The following is a 16,677-nucleotide window of genomic DNA, read 5'->3' on the forward strand; positions in this document are numbered from 1 at the left end:
AAGAACTTAAGGTACAAGGAGAAAGATTAAAAAATTCTTTCAAAAATTTGTTGAGTGAAATGAGTACGTGAACTTGGATCCAATTGACAAAGTAAATATGAATACCGTAAGTGAACTTGGAGTGTTGAATGTGTAGCAAAATTTATTATACATGTTTGTAAATATTATTATCTTAATTTTAAAAAATATATATCAAATATTATACTAAAATTAAACTAACAGTGCTTTAAAATATTATCTTTATAAAAATAAAATTAAAAAATTGAATATTAGAAAATATGACATATATTTGTCATATTAAAATACGTGTTTAATTATTTACTAAAACTAAAGATTTATTTAATAAAATTTAAATATGGAAAGTCTTGTAAACAAGTTTAACATTGTTAAACAAACCATATACTAACCTAATTATTGAATTGCTTTCTGTTATTTGTTTTATACAATAGACAGCTAATCCTAGTAACTATAAAAAAAGCTTGTAAATGTGTATTAATTAGTCAGAACACATTTCAAACGTTGTTCAGTGGTTATCACACATCATGGTACCACAATTAATTTCTGCCAATTATTATAAAAATTAAGATTATGTTATATAATACAATATGCACTGAGAATAATTGTACGAAAGTTGATTAATTTGTAGTGGTCCAGACACAACTTGTACATGTGATATGAATACATGATGTTAAATATCCCACCAGAACATGCTTTCTTTTGTTTTCTAAATTAATTACTATATTGTATTTTACTGAATGGTCCTCCACATTAATTAATAATCATTATAATTATATTTGATATAATTAACTTAAGCATTCAATAACATGGTGAGAAGTTTAAGTTCATCCATCTTTGAATGCCTTGTATATACAAAATTTAATACAAACAAATTCAATTTGTTTAAATATAAAATAATAATTCATTTTTAAAAATTATCTTCTAATTGTACTTTCTTGATATGGAGAAACCATGAGTCTCAACTTCAATGGTTTCATTGTCATCCATGCTTCTAAGGCAAATTCAAGAGGAATTTCATTATTTAAGTTAGTTTAAAATAAAAATTAGAAAAAGAAATACAAATTAAATTAACAAATGTATAAATAAAAATTTAAAATTATGAGAAAACTTCTATCTTCAATCAAATTAGGGAGTTACAAAATATTTCAATGTCAAAAGTAAGAATTCGACCATAATAACAATAATGTATAAGAAATGTAATTAATCTACCATAATATCTCAAGATTGTATTTATAAATTTCAAAACAAACTTTAGATTATTACTGACTTAGTTACGATCCAACTGATAATAATCTTGTTTAGATTCAATATAATCATTCTTAACAATAATTCTTATTTAATCAAACAATTCACTTAATCAGCTTATTCTTTTGAATTCCAAACTAATAGAAAGAAAATTTTCTTTCTCAAAATTATAAGAAATTTAAAACAAACATAAATTTATACAAGATTGTTTTGGAAGAGTCTCCCGTAATTATGTTTGAGGTATGGTAAATGTAAAGATTTTTTTTTTTTCAGTCAAAAGAATCAGAAATTATTATTATTATTATTATTATTATTATTATTATAACATAAAATAAATGAAAACGTAAAATATCTTCAAATGGACAGTATACTTAAATTAAATTTAAAAAAATAGTGCAAAACATATCTATTTTTTTTATATGTTTTTTCAATGTTTCAAAATAAATTAGTAATTAAATTAAAATGGACACTGGTTAAACCTTAAAATATTGTAATCACGAAAGTCTATTTCAGTGATGGAGTGTAGTATTATTCTTTATCATACCTCAAACATCAAATCAATGGAGATTGAAAACAGAATAAACAATATATCTATTTATTCTACCATTCAATCAAAATCTGCACTCAAAATCACAAATTAACATTACCTTTTATACTAATTATTACATTAAAATAAACCCAAAAAAGAGTCTGATGCCGAAACCCAACATATTTTGCTCAACTTTTGTAACAGATTGGTTGGTAATAAACTCCATAACATAAGCCCAAAACAGAGCCTGTAGCAGAAACCAACTAATTTTGTTTTCTGTGTCAACCTATATGTTTGGTTGTTTCAAATAATAATTTGTTACATGAATAATGTTACGTTAAGACATATTTTTTAATAATATTTTAACATAACAATATTATTTTCTCATTATTAGATTTAAAGTACATCAGTACAATAATAAATTAATGAAAAAATATGTGTATTATAGTAAAATGTTGTTAAAAAATTCAGTGTTAAAATAGTATTTTTCTTGTGGCATATAATGTTCAAATCACAACAATAGAATAGAACAGCAAAAAATGTTTTAATATTATCAACGAGGTTGTTCCATTACATAGCACATCTATTATAAATGGCTTCAAACCCACCTTAAACAAAGCACTACCCTCCAATTTTGTAATCAAATCAGTGAAAAAATGGGTTCAGAAGACACTCTAAAGCTTCCAGTAATCGACTTCACTGACCTGAAACTGGAAGCCAAAAATCCTAATTGGGAGACAGTAAAATCACAAGTACACAAGGCACTAGTAGAGTATGGTTGTTTTGAAGCAATTTTTGATACTGTTCCTTTAGACCTTAGAAAAGCCTTGTTTGGTTCACTTCAAGAACTCTTTGATCTTCCTCTGCAAACAAAGATACTCAATATGTCTAAGAAACCTTATCATGGTTATGTTGGGCAGTATCCTATGATTCCACTCTTTGAAAGCATGGGCATTGATGATGCAGTTGTTCATGAGAAAGTAGAAAGCATGACCAACATCATGTGGCCTAATGGAAACCCAAGTTTTAGGCATGTACCAATCAAATTTCATAGCATGTTTTGGAACTTGCATTTCCTTTTTAACTCTTTTTGTTTGTGTTTTTGATTTGGCAGCAAAACTATACAATCCTTCTCTGGGCAGCTATCAGAGTTGGATCAGATTGTTAGGAAGATGATTTTGGAGAGCATGGGTGTTGAGAAGTACTTGGAGGAGCACATGAACTCAACCAATTATCTCCTCAGGGTTATGAAATACAAAGCCCCTCAAACCACTGACACAAAGCTAGGCCTCAGCACACACTCAGATAAGAACATAGTTACCATTTTGTACCAAAATGGAGTTGAGGGTTTAGAGGTTTTGACCAAAGATGGAAAATGGATAAGCTACAACCCTTCTCCTCACACTTTTGTTGTCATGATTGGTGACTCTCTCCATGTAAATTCTCTTCATCTCTTGCCATTTAAACAACATAAATCTTGTTTGAATATTTTATTGAAAGTTTCGTATCGACTCGAGATAAAATCAAATTAAAATACATAAATGAGTGTTTTAAAATATATAAGTGAGAGTACAAATCTCGTATGGTATTAAAGTCATGAGTTAAAATATATTTTAACGAAATTTTTTATTTGTTTGGCTGACTGTGTTATCAGTTATCAGGATATTTATTTTTTGTTGAAAATATTATTTTACCTGTTATCAGAGATTATCCTATTATTGATCAGTGTAGTGTAGAATATATAAGTGAATCTAAATCTTACTTAAGCTGATTTTTTGTAGAATTAAATTTGATTTAAAATCCATTTCTTTAACGGTAGTGTATTATTTGCATGAATTTTGCAGGCATGGTCAAATGGGAGGTTGCATTCACCCTTTCACAGGGTGATGATGAGTGGAAATGAGGCAAGATATTCTGCAGGGTTGTTCTCTATACCGAAAGGAGGGAGCATAATAAAAGCACCAGAGGAGCTGGTGGATGAGGAACACCCTCTGCTTTTTAAGCCCTTTGATCATGTTGAGTTTCTCAAGTATTACTACACTGAACAAGGACAGAGAGACCAGTCTGCACTGCACACTTACTGTGGTGTCTGACCAGCCATTGTTTGTTTTCTACCACTGTCGTGTGTTATAATTAATGTTTCCTATGCAATTTACCTTAATAAAACCTTTCTGTTATGTGTCTTGTCTTCAATTGCAACTTCAAAGGCACAGCCTCACACTGGTTTGGTGATTTTAATCAACCTTTGATGGATACACAAGATTGAAACATATTAGTAGTTATTGATTGACGTAGCATCATTTGCAAGATTAAAAGAAAAATTAAATAAATTGTTTTTATATATTTATTAAAAAATAAAATTGTCCGATTAAAAAAATGTCACTAAGAAAGTTACTCAATGATATATCCTCTTAATGTAATCATATAGATAAAAAGGTTAATATTTTGTATTCTTCAAATATTTATTAAGTTTTCTTATTTATGTTTTTAGATAAGGCAATTTGTTTATTTATTTATTTGATTTATTTTTTTTTCTTAGAGTCTATCCTAGCGATATTTGTTGTTTGTTGGACATATTTGTTCCATTCGCTATCGGACCACCCATTAAAAATTTCTAATCTCACGTTCAAGATGTATATACCTCGGCGTGAAGGAGGTGTGTTGGAAGTCTCACATCGACTAGAGATAAGGCCAATTTATAGTTTATAAGTAGGTGCAAACCTCACCTTACAAGTTGGTTTTGTGGGGTTGAGTTAGACTTAAAGTCCACTTTTAACTTTCCTCATTCTTTTTTTTTATATTATTTTAAATATTATAATATTAATAATGATTATTTTTATTAATTCAATATTATACTTCAAGAAATTAGTAATGATATATTTCCTTTTTTTTCTATTACATTTTTCAATAGTTTTATGTTTAACAATTTATTTTAACCAATACATATATAACAAAATAACAGCATCTACTCTATTGTTTTTACCAATTTTAAACTTGATTAAATACTTTAATATATAATATAAGATTAATAGCAGAATATATTTATAAAATATGATGAAAGTGCATATATTTTCCATTTTACATTTCCAACTTTTAGATAATTTTACCTAGTGATTTAATAGGTTATCTTAACAGTTACATCTAGTGACCCTACTTCCATCTAATTTTGTCAAGCATAGTCTTATTAATGGAACGACCAAGCTATCAATTTTAGCAACACAAAAATTAATTTAAAACTATTTAATATTTCAATATATATATATAAGAAGTTGTAGATATTTTTAATATAAAGTTATTGATAATATAATATATAGACTATATTAAAAATAAGAGAGGTAGAGTAATATGAAAGAATAACTTTTGAATTAAAAAGCTAATGCTAACATGTCAAAATGGAGCTATCTAGATACTACAATTAATGGAATAACATGTATGGTCTCTTAAAAAGATTCTATGATAGACTGATAGAATTGTAAATCATTGATGCATTAAAAGAAGAAGAAGAAAAAAAAAAAGTGACATGATTTAGGTATTTGGAGTTATTCCAAATGCAATTAAATAATAGACCCACAGATTCGTCTCCATCATCTTGATAAGATCAATCATAAACAATATTCTATGTAGGCCTCAAATATGGAGTATAATAAACCAGTCATTATTTTAACTTGAAAAGACAGTGATCAAATGAAACATTTCATGCTTCTTATGATTTTTTAATTCTTTTGCCACCCAACAATAATACTTCTGAAAAAAATAACCATGAGACATTTTCACATCTATTTAACACAAAATATAAAGATAAAATAATCATAAAAATATAAATTTTTGTATTTAAAAAAAATGTAAAAAATAAGTAAAAGTAATGTTAAATAAATATAAAAAATTTAGACGTGTAAATAATCATTTTTCTTCTAAAAATCATCATATATATATATATATATATATATATATAGATTTTCTGCTCCTATGGTGGATCACAAAAGGAAAAGGATACACAGACCCTCCTACTCCTTACAATGTGCAGATATGATGATTTCTTCATTCTAACAATGCCACTTTGGACTTCATATCACACTGTCATTTGGTTGATGAAACATCTGCATGTCTTGTTAAAACACTTATTCCACAATATCATGATGCCAAATATTGGCTAACAGACAACCTTAAACGTGGTATTTGACAAAAAACAATGTCCTGATTTGGTTTATTAGAGAGAGAGAGAAAACGGTGCATTGATATATAGTTAGTATTAATTGTATTATGATGGTTACAAATCATGTCATAGTAGTGATTCCTAAAAGCATTTTGCCCCGTGCTTGAAACACAGAAACATACGCCACACAAAGAGTAACCAATTATTTGTTTGAAGTTTTTGTTGTACTTTGCTTTTTGGAACTTCAATCATTTTCATGATGGAGTCTTTTAAACTACCTTAGGATTTACTAATCAATCATATATCTATGATCCTAGCACGCCTCAGAACACTTTTTTTTCTCAAAAACTGTAGCAAAACTTTCCTTCCTATGCTTCATGCATGGATATACACTGATATATTATATACAAAACAAACTCAGAAAGTTTGATGCTCTAAAACCTGCATTATTTTGCAGTCTAAAGTGAAATGTATCAGTTATATAATTCACCATGCATCTCTTTAGAACTATGATAATTAGCATTTGGCATGATATCATTTTAGCATGATATCATTTTAGTTAGACAAAATCAAAATTTTGTCAAATATCCTAACTTTTGATTTTAAAGATTCACAATATTAATTTTCTTTAAAGATGTAATATTACAGTAATTACTGTAATTATTATCAACATCTTATATAAAAAAAAAAGTATTTGCTTGTATTATTATAATTATAAGATTTTGATTATATATTATTGTTTATATATTTAACAATACATGACTAATGTAAATTATCACATTTAATATCATTTTCTATCTATATTTATATCTAATGTGCATATGTTTGGTACTTTTCTGCATTATCTATAAGTCCATGTGCATAAACGGACAATGGACCATCTTCGACTTTAGTTTTGTATGTCGCATGTAAAACACAAATGTTCAGACACTGGAAAAAATCAAGCTTTATATATATATATATATATATATATATATATATATATATATATATATATATATATATATATATATATATATATATATATATATATATATATATATATATATATATATATATATATATATATATATATATATATATTCCTATTAATTATGTCAAATAATTGTGGACCATTTCTTTTTAATCAAGTAACTAATATAGTGCCAGTATGTTAAATTCTTTTGTCCCTTTTGTCTCTATCAGATAGAATGGTTCGCTGATAATTTGGTGAAACAGTTCATATCAATAATGTATTTTGTGATGAGAAAATTCTACAATGTTTAGAACTCATTATAGTATAACGAATTCATTTTTCCAGGAAAAAGATCAATATCTAACCTTTTATAACCATATAACATGAAATATAGTTTACGACATTTTCTTCAAGATCAATGTATAAATTTTATGCCTCTTTAGATTCTTTACATAAATCCTAAAATGTACGAAAAGTAATTTGTGAATTAATGGTTTCTAAGTTTAAAGAATTGGTATAACTAAGTAAATAGAGACTAAATTAAAAATTAAATTTGAAGGAGTTAAAGTACTTATAATCCTTAATTTTGGAGATTAAGTCAATAGCTAACTCAGAAACTTATTCAATAATGTAATTTGAAAAATAGCAATCTTTAACATTTAAAATAATTTACAAATCAGTAATGTAATAACTAAATATTTGTTGTCTTTATATTAGTTTCTATTTAATGATTTTCTTTTAGTAAAATAATATAAAATACAAACTCTCTACTATTATTTTGTGTAGGAACCGAAACCTATATAGAAGATAATTGTAAAGATTCTTAAGTAAAATATACAATAAAAACGAACCATGCACTAAGATCCACCATACATATGTACAAGAAGGGTGGAGGGACTCCATTATTGAATGTTTCTTGATACATGAAATGTATAATTGAGTTTTCTTCTCTCGATAAATCAAACAAAAATATTTAATTTTTTATTTGTATTTAATATAAAACTTAAATTAACCTTTTGGTATTCAACTTCTTGTAAATTATACATATAACCACCAAGGCAGATTTCATTTAAGCAAATTTTTGGAATTTTTATTTTATAATTTTTTTTTTCTGTTTGCCTTATATGGCTAGTACAAGATTTGACCAAGAAGGGTCAAAAAGTTCATGGCTATATGCTATGGGCTATGGGCTATGGGCTAAGGCTATGTATCTAGCCCATTTGAAAGTCGTTGTTTTGATCCTCCTTTACATCAAATAAACCGTTAAAAAAAGAGGACGAAATCCTAACAGCAGAGAGAGCCTTATTGAAATGCTTTGCTTTGATACCAAGGTACTCGTTCCAACTCACTGATCGATAAAGACAGGGCCTACCTGGGCCTACCAATTTCTCATTTGGACTAATCTCCACGTTTGTTGGGGGCCCATATAGATAAGCAACCGAGAACCTTTGCCAGCTCCGGTTCACCCGCACCCGGTGCAGCACACTCGGGTACAACCCGTTCGACAAAATGTGGAGCAGATCGCCAATGTTGACCACCAGCCCTCCGGCAAGCGGCGGAACCGCCACCCACCCTTCACCGTCCTTGAGAACCTGAAGCCCACTCACGTTGTTTTGGTGGAGAATCGTGAGCAGTGTGGAGTCCGTGTGGGCCGCCAGACCCATGGCCCGATCAGGATCCGGGCAACTCGGGTAAGAATTCCAATGTAAGGCCGCGCAAGCCCCGTTGAATTCACCTCTCGGCCCGGCCCATTTAACGTCCTCCTTTGAAATACCGAGGGAAGCGAACACAAGGCACATTAGCTTCGCCGCTAATTCTTTCATGGCTGCTTCATATTCCTTCACAATCTCACTGCAAATTATTCAAAAAAGAAGAAGGAAGCTTTAGAAAATAGTAAAGTTATTCATACGACCCATTTCCATAATACTATTCACAACATTATCCCTTTTTCTCTCTGTATCACGTCTTATTCAGAAAACAAGAAGATGTAAACTTTACCATTACAAATGATCAGGTTATTAAAAATCACTGTGGCGCATATATAGTGTAAGAAATGTATATATATGTTGATGCGACCACCTGATTATAATCTTGGAAGGGTTTGAAGAAAACGAGAATGGGAAACAAGTGGATATACAGTGTAGTAGATTGTCATAAAGGATGGGTCCTTGGCTGTCATTACAGTGGTATTTGCTAACTGCATTACGCTGAGAAAAATTAGGGTAAATAAACTATACAAGACCAGTTTATAATGTATGAGTTTAAATCTTATTTTAAAAATCGATTTTGTAGGTTAAGTTAAATTTAAAATTCACTTCTCATGGTATGGTATGGTTATAGTCTATACTAACAAGTGAAAGTATTGTTTCATCTCCTATTAAATCACTGTGTCTAGTCTCACGCCTACGTAAGTTTACCGGAAAAATTCACAAAGTCCTCTCTTTTCAAACTAGGCTTAGAAGAAAAAGATATATATCTAATAACGAAAAGGAAAAGGAAAGGTATTAGGATTTGGGAAGTGTTATCAGTTAGGGTTATTTACGTACCAGTATTTAGCATGGTCTTGGGGCCAGAGTTGGAGAAAAAGGTGGTGAGGGGAATCGAGAATGGTGAAGCACTCAGACCACATGAGTTTGGGGAAGAAGGAGGAGATGCGAGCGCGGCCATAGCCGGAGACGCCGTCGGGGGAGCGAGCAGCTTTGAGCTTCTGGTGAAGAGGAAGAGAGAACAAGGCAAGGCAAGCTCTCTGAATGTCGGTGAAGAGGGTCAATGGGACGCCATGGTTGACCACTTGGAACACGCCCCATCTTCTGCATGCATGTCCTATGAGGTTGGCTGCATTAGGGTCCTTCAAATCGATGACGGGGACAGTGTTGTTATCAGAATTTGTATCAGCGTAAGAAGCATCAGAATCTGGTTGTGTCCATGCGTAAGAATCGGGGAGTTTGTGTTGCAGAGAGTTGAAGTCAGAGTGCTTGTGGTGAAGGTAGACAGGGTGAGCTCGAAAGGCTTCGGAGAGTGAAGGCATGCTGCTTTGTGTTATGTTGTGTTGTGTTATGTGAAAGATATATATAGAGAGTGTTGAGAAAGAATGAAGTTTGAAGTGGGTATATATAGAGAATGATGAAGAAGATGCCGACAGTGTTAATGTAAGATAACCAAAAACCAACCAAACCAAACTAAATGAAAGACAGACAGACATGCAGTGTAATTTTATTTTCGATTTTCATGCTCTTTTTTGTGCCACTCCTTCTGTATCCCTCCTTTTCTCTTTTCATTATGTCATATCTTTCAAATACATATTTTTTCAAAATATAAATCACCACCACAATCTTATATTTTGACAAAACTTTCAATCAGCATAACTTGCCACTTTCATACAAATAAATTCAATTTATCATCACTCTATTAAACATCATATAGTTTATGTATAAGCGTTAAGAGAGTTTTGCAGTGCGTGATTTTTGTGGATTAAACCAATTTATAAGGAAATTTTTTTGATAGAAGATACATTTTCACTTGAAATCATAACAAATATTTTATAATATAAAGACTAGAAAAAATCTTGCAAAAAATATTACTAAATACGAATCCTATATTTTAATGTAAAAAAATCTTAATGTTATATTAAGTCTTTTTTAAGATTATGTGAGACTTCCGAAAATTAATGAGTTCGGATTATCAATCAAACAATTTAGATGATCATATAACAAACGAAACAATTGTTTATCAGACTAGACGGTTATAACAGGTTATGTATATTATTTTTGTCTCATCTTTATCTTTTATCTTTAATTAGTTTGTTATTATTCTTTATTTATATTTTAGATTTAGTCCATATTTCTTTTATTATAAATAAAATACACTATATGCATATTTACTACAAGAAAGATTAGTCGCATACATAATTTTCACTATATTTAATATGGTATATAGAGTTTAAGGTTCTTTCGAGGAAAAAGAACCGTAGGCTCTATATACCTTTCTTAGATAAATAATTTTCTAGGTGTTTTGATGAATAAAGAAGACCAATCTTTTGAAAAGTCAGATCTTCTACCTTTATTGTCTATCTTCGGTGTATCGTCATTTTCGTCGTTCACTATATATGAGAGGGAGTTTGTTTCTAAGTGGTCTAATCTAGTCCCTACAGTTTATCGTTGTTCGCCACTACAAGCCTCATCCGTTGGCAATCTAGTCCTTACAGTCTATCGTTATCCACCACTAGAGGCCACCATTTGTTGTTGATGGCAACCTAGTCTGCCATAGTTTGTCGCTTTCAGCCATTGTTGGACATTGTCCACTACTAATGGTAATCTCCTTTGTCAAAGTCATCTTAGTTGAAGTTTCCCGATTATCCAATATTATTCTCCATAGCTGCTGTTAGTTGTTTATCGATTCACACTCTTTATCAATTGGATGTCAACAATGCATTTCTCAACGATGATTTACAAGAAGAGATTTATATGGAGTAACCTCCAGATTTGTTGTTCACGAGAGTCAGTCTTCTAGGTTGATATTTTGTATTCTATGTTGTTTTCGCAAATCATTAATAATTTGATGTCACTCAAGAGCATAAACATATTTTCACCAAGTCTTTATTGATTATGAGTAATAAACTTTATACATACTATTGTATGCACTAGCTTGAAGAGGAAGGTTAGATATATTATCTTTATCTTTTATCTTTAGGTAGTTTGTTATTATTTCTTATTTGTATTTTGGACTTAGTCCATATTTCTTGTATTATAAATAGAGTACCCCTATGTAGATTTACCACAAGAGAGATTAATCTCATACAATTTGAATATACTCAACAATAACCAAAGTAGACCAACTCCAAAACCCAGACAACAAGTGATGAAGTTTGGATGGTTATCTAACAAACCAAATGGTCATTCATCATATTAAACGGTCTAAACAGGACCAAAGCACATCAATTCTAAAATTGATTAACTCAAGGTTAAAGTATAAATACGTTTGACCTTAATTAAGTCAACCTTAATAAAAAATCTACCACAAAATCTATAAAAATATTAAAGGTAAGGTAAGTTACACATTAATTACAATATTCATTACTATCTATATCGAAATATATTCTATAGATATCATTTAAACATGTGAAAGACTTCTTACGAAAGACTTCTCACCAAATAAAACTTAGAACTTGGACAACACATCAAATACTAAACCATTGAACTTCACCCAAAACAATAATAGAAAAAAGTACGTGCAGCTACCACCGTTAAGAGGAAGAGACATGGAAAACATGGACAAAAGAAAAATCAAAAGAAAAATCAAAAGAAAAGGCAAAGGAAAGGTTAAACATAGTACATAGTTGTTAACAATATGGCTGAAAGAGAAGACAAAATTACAAAAAAAATAAATAATTAATTATTCTATGTTTTCTTTTTATCACGTTATATTTTAAAAACTTCTTTTTCTTTTCATTATTAATGTCTATTATCATTAGTTATGTATGTATCATTTTCCTTAGGCAAAGGATCTCAACAAAAGAACATGGCCCCTTCTTCTACATGTGTCTCTTATCTTGAAATATAAACAAATATTAATTAAAGAAACAAAATTCTTCCATTTCAACTTGGATTTTTGTGATCCTTCCCCATCACTATAGGACAATATATACAGGGCCATTTGAGGAGTCACCATCATCACTATACACTTATCCTCAATACGGAAAGAACAGTAATATACACTCAACTCATCAACACAAACCTAGTTTTTCTATGTGACATTATACCAACTTACCACAAATTAATCTAATTAAGCCTGTGTAACAAATATTTTAAATGTGTTGCTAATTTTAAATAAATCATCAGCTTTCATTTTCAGTCTGTAAAGAATCATCTTTAATAACTTTTATTTCAAAAAATGTTTAAATAGTGTTTTAAAGCAATCCAATTACATTATTTAGATGATATTAGTATTTAAAGTAAATTCAATAATTTATTAGTATAGAAGGTATAGTTAAAAAATTTCTATGTTAAGTTTTAAATCCTCAATAACTTTAGATATTTTTAATTGAGGTTTTACTAAAAAAATTTATATTAAATATTTAAATTTTTTATATATTTAAATTAATCTTTATAATTTATTTTTTATTATTGAGGTGTCGTGATTATTACTTTATTCTTTCATCTTATTTTATATATAATATTATTTTATATTAATCACAAAATAATATAAATTATGGAACAAAAAAATAATAATATAATGAAATGATAGAACTGTCTTTCACTCAATTAACAAAAAAGTAAAATAATAAATACTCAACTAAAGTATATAAAAAAATTAAGTAAAAAATTTAACAAAATCTCAATTAAAATATTAAAATTTAGAAGATACTTAAAGTTTAATTAAGTCTTAATTTTGTTTAGAGATTAATATAACTTTTCTACACTGACATAAAACCCACTAATTATTTTTTATGAAAAAAAAAGGATTTGTTTACATAAAAAATCTACTCTAATAACTTGGGTATCTCCAAAAATTTCCTTTTTTTTAAAAATAAACTTCTTTAGTTTATAAAATATCCCACCTCATTCCTCATACACATACTTTAATTTTGTTCTCACATCACAATGCATTGGATGAATAGTTCATCAACTATTTTCTTTTTCAAACTTAATTTTAAGTGAAATGTGAAATATGCGTGTGACATTATAATTTTTGACTCTGCTTATTTTTAGAGAGAATAAAAGAATAATACATAATCGAGCAAATGTGACATTTGACCCTTTTTTTTAACAACCATTTCTTTATTAGAAAACTACCTACAACGTAAATAATAACTTTTAATAACAAAATTTTAAAAATCATTAATTTAATTTTATAATAATAATAATTTTATTATTTTTTATTATCTTGTGAGCACACATACATTTTTTTGTGTCCATATGTTTTTTCAATTTTATCTTTTAAGTGGGTGTTTTATAATTTAACTGTTTTTCAAAATTCAACCATTTTTTAAATTAAATAAATAAAATTTATCTACAATTAAATTGAAAAAGTTATGTATATTTTTATAATTATAATTTCATTATTTTTTGTAATCATTAAAAAATATGTTTTTACCAGTCAAAATAATAAAAATATAAATTTAATTAAAAGTAAGTTCTCGTTTAAATAACATTTTTTTCATAAATCAGTTTCTTCTTTAAAAAATAATTTGTGAATAATTATTTTAAAATATAATGAGTAAAATATTTGGTATGAGAAAGAGTTTGAAAAATAGAAATTGATTGAATGATTTGTTGAGTTTTATGTATAAGTGATAAGAGTGAAGTTTGATTTGGTATTATGTGGTTGGACTTTTGTTTTCTCTGTCCCATGTCCCTCTAGTTGGCCTGTTGATATTTGACATCAGCAATGGTTTCATAACAGTACAACAATTTTCTGTGTTGTCCCCATATCTTATCACCAAAACACACCACTAACTAACACTACTCTTCCTATTAAACCTATATATACATGCAAATTCATGGGTAAATTTAAAATATCAAAGAACATTTATATTTATTATTTTAAAATTTGGTGTTAGAAATAATATTATTTTTTTTAAATGATTTAAGTTTTACTAATTTTATATATCTTCAAAAAAATCATCAATATATAGTATTGGAATTGATAGGTTTTCTTAGATTTCTTTTATCTTAGTATATTTTTTATTCTTTCCATTAATAAAAATTTAATTATTTGAGATTAATTTAAATAAATATTAAATGAGATATTATTGTGGATGAAAAATGTTACCAAGTTGTTACTAATAATGGACAACGTGGATGACACTTCTCCTGTAATATGTAATTGGTCCTACATAACATGTAATAGTGTATTCAAAGCATCACACATGATATTCATATAGTATTGTTCATTTTGTGTGTACAAACACTTGACTTTGGGACCATATATCTTTGAATATTATTGTGTAAATAAAGTATTCAATAATTAATAAAGTATGAAACGCACAAATTTCTCTCTTCTTATAACATCTTATGTTTAACTTAAATTATGTTAATAAAACATCTTAAAAAATATATTTTAAATTTAACTTAACTTTAAAAAATCGACTTATAAATTAAGATTCACACTCATTTATATATATATAATGTAAATTGATTGATATAAAATTTCTAACACATCATCCTCATGTCTAAACATATACATTTTAAGTGTGAGATTAAACATTAATAAGTGGTCTAATATTAAATTGAACAATAAATCAAATAATCAATAAATTTTATTAAGATAGATAACTTTGATAACATGTTAAGTTTTACAACAACAAAACTCATACATTTTTTTTCACTAAATCATCAATATAAATACGTCATCAAACAAGTGATTTTCATTATACTATGTTGATGGAATCCAAGTGTGAGTCAAGTCTCACATTAAATAGAAACGAGAAAGTAGAGCATTATATAAAAGGAAAATACTCATTAACCCATTCTCTTAAGATTTTGGATAGAGAGTGGTGTCAATCCCTTATATGGTTGAATTTAGATCTCATTAGTGTTTGTGTCTCCCCATGATCCAACATATGTTCCTTCAATGTGTGTGTGCATGTGTGTGCGTGCGTGTGCGTGCGAGTCTTTTATAATATCTAAGAAAATCTAAATAACTAGAAGCATCAAAATACCTCAAGAAAGTAATTGAAACCATCACAGTTCTCAAGTTATAAACTAAAAACGATTGAGAACAAAAAATATTTTATTATTTTAAAATTAGCAATAAATGTGTTTCTTAACTTATTACCATTTATATGATATGATAGATTGTGAAGTCAAAATGAAAGTAAAAGTTCAAAAAGAAGGATTGAAGTACAAAAAGAAGAAGAAAAAATGAGGGTTTTGAGCAGTTTGAAAGAAAAGTGGTTTTGATGATTTTTATCTTCTGAAAATATAAAAGTGAATTAGATTAATTAATTTATGGTATATTATGTAATGATAGTGAAGATATGTTAGAATGGTGCGCGTGCATCAAAAAGAAAGTCGGCATGCCCTAGGGGTATAATTGAACACAAGAAAATTTTCATTCTACAACGCGACAAAATATAATGCCTTTTCTTTTTCTTTTACCTTCGCAAATCATTTCCTTTTAACCGTCGCACTCTTTTTATTTAATTCTTCTTAATTCAAAATAATAATATCTTATTTATATATTTACACTTTTATCTAATATTTAATTATAAAAATTAAAAAATATATAAATATAATTCTTATGTTCTTTAAAAAAATATTAAATACAGTTAATTTTGTTTGTGGAATTATAATTATTGTCGAATTTCCTTCACCTAAGAAGCATGTTGGACATGACTTCGTGGCACATCAATCCAATGTGAGAGGAAGATTGAGTTTAATATGTATTTGAAAACTCAGAATTTATTAAATCAAACACTCACATCAATCCAATTTTGGACATTATTGAAATAAATTAAAATAACTTAGTAACCAAATTAACTGAACATAACCAAAAACAACCAAATTAACTAACCCAATATCGGACTCAAGCATTAGAAAAAGGAAAAAAGAAAATGAAAGATTTTCACAGCAAAAAAGCACTTATTTTGGATTGAAATTTGTTTGAATAGGAATTAACCAACTACTAAGAGAGAAGAGAAAAAACATTTATTTATTTTAAGTTATTTTAAATATTTCGTTCATGATTTGGTAGATATCATTGTTTATGATTGCAATATTATTTGAATAAAATATATTTAAATAAAATAAAAAATATGATGTTGTATTTCATTAAACT

The 16,677-nt window shown here is 28.0% G+C and overlaps 2 protein-coding genes across 2 annotated transcripts; one reads left to right on the top strand and one right to left on the bottom strand.

Moving 5' to 3' along the window:
* Positions 1–2,414: 2,414 nt before the first annotated feature.
* On the top strand, positions 2,415–3,985 carry LOC108320568 (probable 2-oxoglutarate-dependent dioxygenase AOP1.2). The gene is made up of 3 exons (XM_017552017.2): positions 2,415–2,822; positions 2,907–3,228; positions 3,637–3,985. The coding sequence occupies exons 1-3, from the start codon at positions 2,449–2,451 to the stop codon at positions 3,883–3,885; spliced, it is 945 nt and encodes a 314-aa protein (XP_017407506.1). The 5' UTR covers positions 2,415–2,448; the 3' UTR covers positions 3,886–3,985.
* A 3,962-nt stretch (positions 3,986–7,947) lies between these two features.
* On the bottom strand, positions 7,948–9,965 carry LOC108320561 (gibberellin 3-beta-dioxygenase 1). Its single transcript, XM_017552008.2, has 2 exons — positions 9,447–9,965; positions 7,948–8,751 (listed from the first exon to the last, which is right to left on the bottom strand). The coding sequence occupies exons 1-2, from the start codon at positions 9,926–9,928 to the stop codon at positions 8,112–8,114; spliced, it is 1,122 nt and encodes a 373-aa protein (XP_017407497.1). The 5' UTR covers positions 9,929–9,965; the 3' UTR covers positions 7,948–8,111.
* Between the last annotated feature and the right edge of the window lie 6,712 nt (positions 9,966–16,677).

The sequence above is a fragment of the Vigna angularis genome, chromosome 9 (assembly GCF_016808095.1).
Source record: "Vigna angularis cultivar LongXiaoDou No.4 chromosome 9, ASM1680809v1, whole genome shotgun sequence".
In the NCBI taxonomy this organism is placed as follows: domain Eukaryota; kingdom Viridiplantae; phylum Streptophyta; class Magnoliopsida; order Fabales; family Fabaceae; genus Vigna; species Vigna angularis.